Source organism: Achroia grisella, unplaced genomic scaffold, assembly GCF_030625045.1.
Source record: "Achroia grisella isolate CSIRO2021 unplaced genomic scaffold, CSIRO_AGI_Agris_v1 utg1576, whole genome shotgun sequence".
Taxonomy (NCBI): Eukaryota; Metazoa; Arthropoda; class Insecta; order Lepidoptera; family Pyralidae; genus Achroia; species Achroia grisella.
Window position 1 is genome coordinate 811,656 of NW_026712658.1, and position 5,693 is coordinate 817,348.

General features: G+C 36.4%; 2 protein-coding genes across 2 annotated transcripts; both read left to right on the forward strand.

Moving 5' to 3' along the window:
• The first annotated feature begins 1,015 nt into the window (after window positions 1-1,015).
• Window positions 1,016-4,859, forward strand: LOC131841265 (uncharacterized). Its single transcript, XM_059189549.1, has 4 exons — window positions 1,016-1,634; window positions 1,932-3,431; window positions 4,050-4,237; window positions 4,488-4,859. The coding sequence occupies exons 1-4, from the start codon at window positions 1,016-1,018 to the stop codon at window positions 4,857-4,859; spliced, it is 2,679 nt and encodes an 892-aa protein (XP_059045532.1).
• A 31-nt stretch (window positions 4,860-4,890) lies between these two features.
• Window positions 4,891-5,454, forward strand: LOC131841266 (uncharacterized). Its single transcript, XM_059189550.1, has one exon. It carries the CDS (start codon window positions 4,891-4,893, stop codon window positions 5,452-5,454), a length of 564 nt encoding a protein of 187 aa, XP_059045533.1.
• Window positions 5,455-5,693: the final 239 nt, after the last annotated feature.

A 5,693-nucleotide genomic window follows, 5' to 3' on the forward strand; every position in this document is an offset into this window, starting at 1 on the left:
CAGAATCTTTATAGTTTCGGTACAACCCGAACATTGGTCCTTCGAGCTTTTAGAAAAAGCGGGACCTTTACACGTGATTAGTTCGGTGAACTTTATTCGTGTCAGTGGTTCCGCGCAGCAACCTATTGGACAAAGTACATTGCTACACGTGTTGTGTACTAAGTTCTGGAATAGCAAGGTTCCAGATAACTTCACCACGCAGAACTATCAAGAACAGCTTCAACTCAGAACAACAACAAGGTTTTGAGTCATCAGTTAAGTATCACAGAGACAGCAAGCATCGTGGTCATCAGGTATCGTGAGAACAAGCTCACGCAAATACCAATTAGTAAGCAGCATCTCTCAAGTAAGATTTATCATTTTATTTTATTTTAATCATGGGCGTAATGGAAGACATCCTTACCAACCAACAGCAGATCGCCAACGCAATTGAACAGCTTTACAGTAATTTTAAAAAAGACAGTACTGAAAGAAAATCTCCAGATTATTTGCAACGTCGGCTAGATATTTTAAGTAGTTATTGGGCAGAATTTGACAATAACCATCAGAAGCTATTAGAGTTGGGTATAGAGAATCATGTATATGTTATTAAAAAAGAATATGAAAGGGTGAGGGGCAGGTATGAGCTAATCAAAATGTATATTCAAGATTATCAGCCAACGACAGCAGATAGACCAAGAACTCCGGTATTAAAGGCACCAATTTTTACTGGTCAGTCGCACCAACCATCGACATCTTCACGTGGAACGAACAGCAGAACAGAAGATATGCTGAAAAAACAATGTGCTAATTTTAAAGCGTTCCAACGTACAATATCAAACATAGACTTAAGTTCAATAACAGAGAAATGGGAGTTCGACGACTTATTACGCACCTTGCAGAGTCGTTGGGCTACTATATATCGTTACACTGGGAACTGGAAAGCGAGTTAGAGGGGTCTAACCAGGAATATGAACAGACTTTTTACAATTATGAAGGGGAGTTTAATAAAATAAAGAAGGCACTAAACAAGAAAATGTGGGCGATGGTACACACAGCAAATTCAACCCCTCAGTTGGACATACCTACGTTCCAAGGAAATTATAATAGTTGGGTTTCCTTTAAAGATCTCTTTACGGAGAGTATTCATAATAATCCCTCCATGTCCAACGCACAAAAAATGCAGTACCTGAAGGGAAAAGTAAAAGGGGAAGCAGAAAGGCTTATTCAACATCTTCAGATCAGTTCTGATAATTATTCTGTGTGTTGGGATATACTCAACCATAGATATAATAATACAAAATTAATATTTACATCGCATATTAATACATTGATGAACATTCCATTGATGCAGCAGCAATCATTAAACCATATTAAACGCATTCATGACACATCGATGGAATGCTTGAATGCCATTAAAAATTTAGGAATAGATACTGGAACATGGGACCCATTGTTGGTACATATATTAGCACAAAAGTTGGATAGTGACACATACAATGACTATATGGAGTCATTAAAAAACCCTAGAGAATTACCTATATTAAAAGAATTTTTGAAATTTTTGGAAACTAAATTCACAACATTGGAGACCGCACGTAAAAAACAAGACAACTATACATCAAAACCTAATAGTCAATTCACAAATCAAGGAGGTGCATATTATAAAAATCCATTTAATCAGAAACATAATTTTAACAAAAATACCTTTTCATCAAGTGTACAAAATTCCTCATCAAATAAAAACCTACATGTTAGTTTAAATACTAAATACAACTGTCCAGTCTGTAATTCCAGTGACCATGGAATTTATTATTGTCGGAAATTTTTAGAAATGCCTGGTTATATGAGAAGGAAAACAGCTGCCAAATGAAATCTATGTAATAATTGCCTTTATAATCATAATGGAAAATTATGTTTTTCAAATAATAGATGCCGTGATTGCAAAAAAGATCACAATACATTATTGCATCACGCGTTTACCTATAGCAACAAGACACCCGACGCGAACATTACTCCATCGAGTTCAACGACTGCACCGAATTATGTGCAAAGCAGGTCACACGCGACACTAGAACGTGATACTTCCGAAATTTTGCTTGCCACTGTAGCAATCAAGGTACAGGCTGCAGATGGTACATACCACAGAATGCGTGCTCTTCTCGATCAGGGCTCTCAAACATCATTAATAACTGAAAACGCGGCACAGATATTAAAAATACCACGTCAAAGATGCAAGGGGGTAATTTCAGGAATAGGTGATAAGGAAAACAGTTGTAGAGGAGCAATCACAGTAAATTGTTCCTCACTAAACAGCGATTATACATTTCAAACAGAAGTATATATTATGAAAAATCTAATCAAGAATTTACCAAGTTATACTTTCACCAAACCAAGTTGGCAGTATTTAGATCATATCAAGTTAGCAGACCCCGAGTTTTTTATCAGTAAACCAGTGGACTTATTGCTGGGAGCAGACGTTTATTCAAATATAATTATGGATGGTTTATGTCGGTCTGAGTCGACATTGCCAGTAGCACAACAAACACAACTAGGGTGGATTTTAAGTGGCCATACTACAACATATCATAAACAATGTAATGTTATATTACACAACAGTGAGGACATCAGTCGTTTTTGGGAGATAGAAGATATCTCAGACCGGTCAGATATGACGATTGAGGATCAAAACTGTATAAAATATTATCAGTCGACAACTAAGAGGCGGGAGGATGGAAAATATGAAGTGCGATTACCATTAAAATCAGATTATCAAGAAAAGTTAGGAAATTCTAAAAATAAATCTATTGCACAATTTTATCAACTGGAAAGAAAATTCAATAATAACACTCAAATTGCATCCAATTATAAATTATTTATTAACGAGTATTTATCGCTCGGTCACATGACACCGGCGACCACCACAGTCGGTAATATGAGTATCGCTAATTATTTACCTCACTTTTGCATATTACGGGATTCAATTACAACTCAATTAAGAGTAGTTTTTAATGCCTCCGCTAAAACTACAAGTAACTACAGTTTAAATGATGTGATGTATAGAGGTCCAAATTTACAACAAGACTTACAAAGCCTTATAATTAAGTGGCGTCAATATAAATACGCATTTACAGCAGATATAGAAAAGATGTTCAGGCAAATCTGGTTAAATTTAAAAGATCAGAATTTACAAAAAATAATTTGGAGGGAGAACAAAACAGAAGAGTTAAAGGAATATAATTTAGCAACTGTCACATACGGGACTAAGGCCGCGCCATTTCTCGCCATGATGACACTTAAACGTCTAGCGCAAGATGAAAAAATACACTACCCCAACAGTTCCGCTCCACAAATTCTAGAAGAATCTTTCTATATGGATGATCTTCTTCATGGCACTCATTCTACACAAGCAGTACAATTGAAACAAGATATGATTAATCTCTTAAAAGCAGGTGGATTTAATTTAAGGAAGTGGAAGTCAAACTTGTCTGAGTTATTAGATCAAGAAAACAACAGCAAAAATCAGGAGAGTTTTAACTTCAAACAAGCGAGTCAACAAAGATACTTTTACTTTTAATTCAGCAAGTTTATTACAAGCGACATCTTTAAGCGCACTCTTTTATCAAATATATCTAAACTGTACGACCCATTAGGATGGTTGTCACCTGTCACTACAACACTAAAAATATTATTTCAAGATGTATGGCAATCAAACATAAAGTGGGATGAACAGGTACCTAATGAAATTTGGGAGAGATGGTGTAAATTCAAAGAAGATATAAACTCGATAGAGCATTGTAAGGTGCCTAGGTGGCTACATACAGAGGAAAATGAGTGCATAGAGTTACATGGATTTTGTGATGCGAGCACAAAAGCATACGCCTGCGTTGTTTATTGCAGAGTAAATAAAACAATTATTTTGGTGGCCGGAAAGGCGAAAGTAGTACCTTTAAATAAAAACACATCTCTACCTCGATTAGAGTTATGCGCCACCGTCTTACTTTCCAAATTAATTACAAAAATCAAATCAGGTCTTAATAATTGTAATATTAAATTATATGGTTGGACAGATTCGATGGCAGTTTTAGGTTGGTTGCAAGGAGATACAGATAGATGGAAACCATTCGTAGCCAACCGTGTGAAACAAGTCACGTCAATTATGCCATCGTCGTGTTGGAGTTACGTTCAATCGAAAGAAAACCCGGCTGACTGTGCTAGCCGTGGTCTCACTGCATCTCAGCTTCGAGAACATATTTTGGTGGAATGGACCAAAGTGGTTACCTACATATCAGCCTACTAAGGAGAAAAATATAACAAGTTATACAACAAATCAGGAATTAAAAAATAAAAATGTAATGACTGTAATAAAACCATACCCGAAAAACGATATTATAAGCATTATATTAACTAGATGTAGTAAACTAAGTAAAGCAGTAAATATTTTAGGATGGATTTTAAGATTTATTAATAGGAAAAATAAAAATAAGCAACATTATTTAACTATACAGGAATTGAAGGATGCTAGAGAAATAATTATTAAAGAAGTGCAGAGAGAAGAATTTTTTGAGGAAGTGAAAGCTTTAAAAGCAAACAAGTGCTTAAAAAATAACAGTAAACTCATCGAATTCAATCCAATATTAGATGGAAACGGTATACTTCGAATTGGTGGAAGACTGAGACATGCCAATATAGATCTTGAAACAAAACATCCTGCGATCATTCCGAGTAACACAAGATTGGCGGACCTCATGATTGACGAAGCACATGAGCTGACATATCATGGCGGAGCTCGTTTAACAACTGCAATTATGAGGCGTAAATACTGGCTTGTAGGTGGAATTCGAGCTACCAAAAAATATACGTCTCTGTGTAAAATGTAGGAGACAAAGTCCAGAACAACAGTACCAAATTATGGGAGATTTACCACCTGCACGCACCAATCGTTCTCGACCATTTCTACATACAGGCGTCGACTATACAGGTCACATATTAATTAAAGCCAACAAGGGCCGTGGTATCAAGACCACAAAGGGATATGTGGCAGTATTTGTTTGTATGTCTACGAAAGCAGTACATCTAGAACTTGTATCAGATTTGACAACGTCTGCATTTTTAGCTGCGTTGCGACGGATGGCGGCAAGGAGAGGCGTACCCCGTCACAGTTACAGTGATCAAGGAACAAATTTTATTGGGGCAAACAGAATATTACAGGAGGAGTATAATCATTTAACAGAAATATTTAGCAAGGAGTTCATGTCAGAAGTAACAAACATGGGTATAGAATGGCATTTTAACGCTCCTGCGTGGCCCTCGGCAGGAGGATTATGGGAGCGGTCAGTACAAACCCTAAAATATCATCTTAAGAGAGTAGTAGGCGAACAGAAACTTACATTTGAGGAATATAGCACGGTGCTCTCCCGGTTGGAGGCATGTTTAAATTCAAGACCTCTTTGTCCTATGACAGATGCCCAATGATCTAGATATTATTACACCTTCTCACTTTTTAGGATGTGGTCCCACCTTAAACATCTGTGAAACAGAAAATGACTTAAGAACGAGATGGCATCTAACACAGAAAATATTTAAAGATATCTGGGATCGATGGAGTAATGAATATCTTACTCAACTAGCAGCCAGAAGTAAGTGGAGAAAGCCTCAACAGAATATAAAAAATAATGATATTGTAGTAATCAGAGATGAAAATCTACCCCCGG

Coding starts and splice junctions, on each gene's coding strand:
- LOC131841265 (XM_059189549.1), top strand. CDS start 1,016: ATGTGGGCGATGGTACACACAGCAAATTCAACCCCTCAGTTGGACATA. Junction 1,635..1,931: donor TCAATTCACAAATCAAGGAG/GTGCATATTATA, acceptor ATTGCAAAAAAG/ATCACAATACATTATTGCAT. Junction 4,238..4,487: donor AGCTTCGAGAACATATTTTG/GTGGAATGGACC, acceptor TTAACTATACAG/GAATTGAAGGATGCTAGAGA.
- LOC131841266 (XM_059189550.1), top strand. CDS start 4,891: ATGGGAGATTTACCACCTGCACGCACCAATCGTTCTCGACCATTTCTA.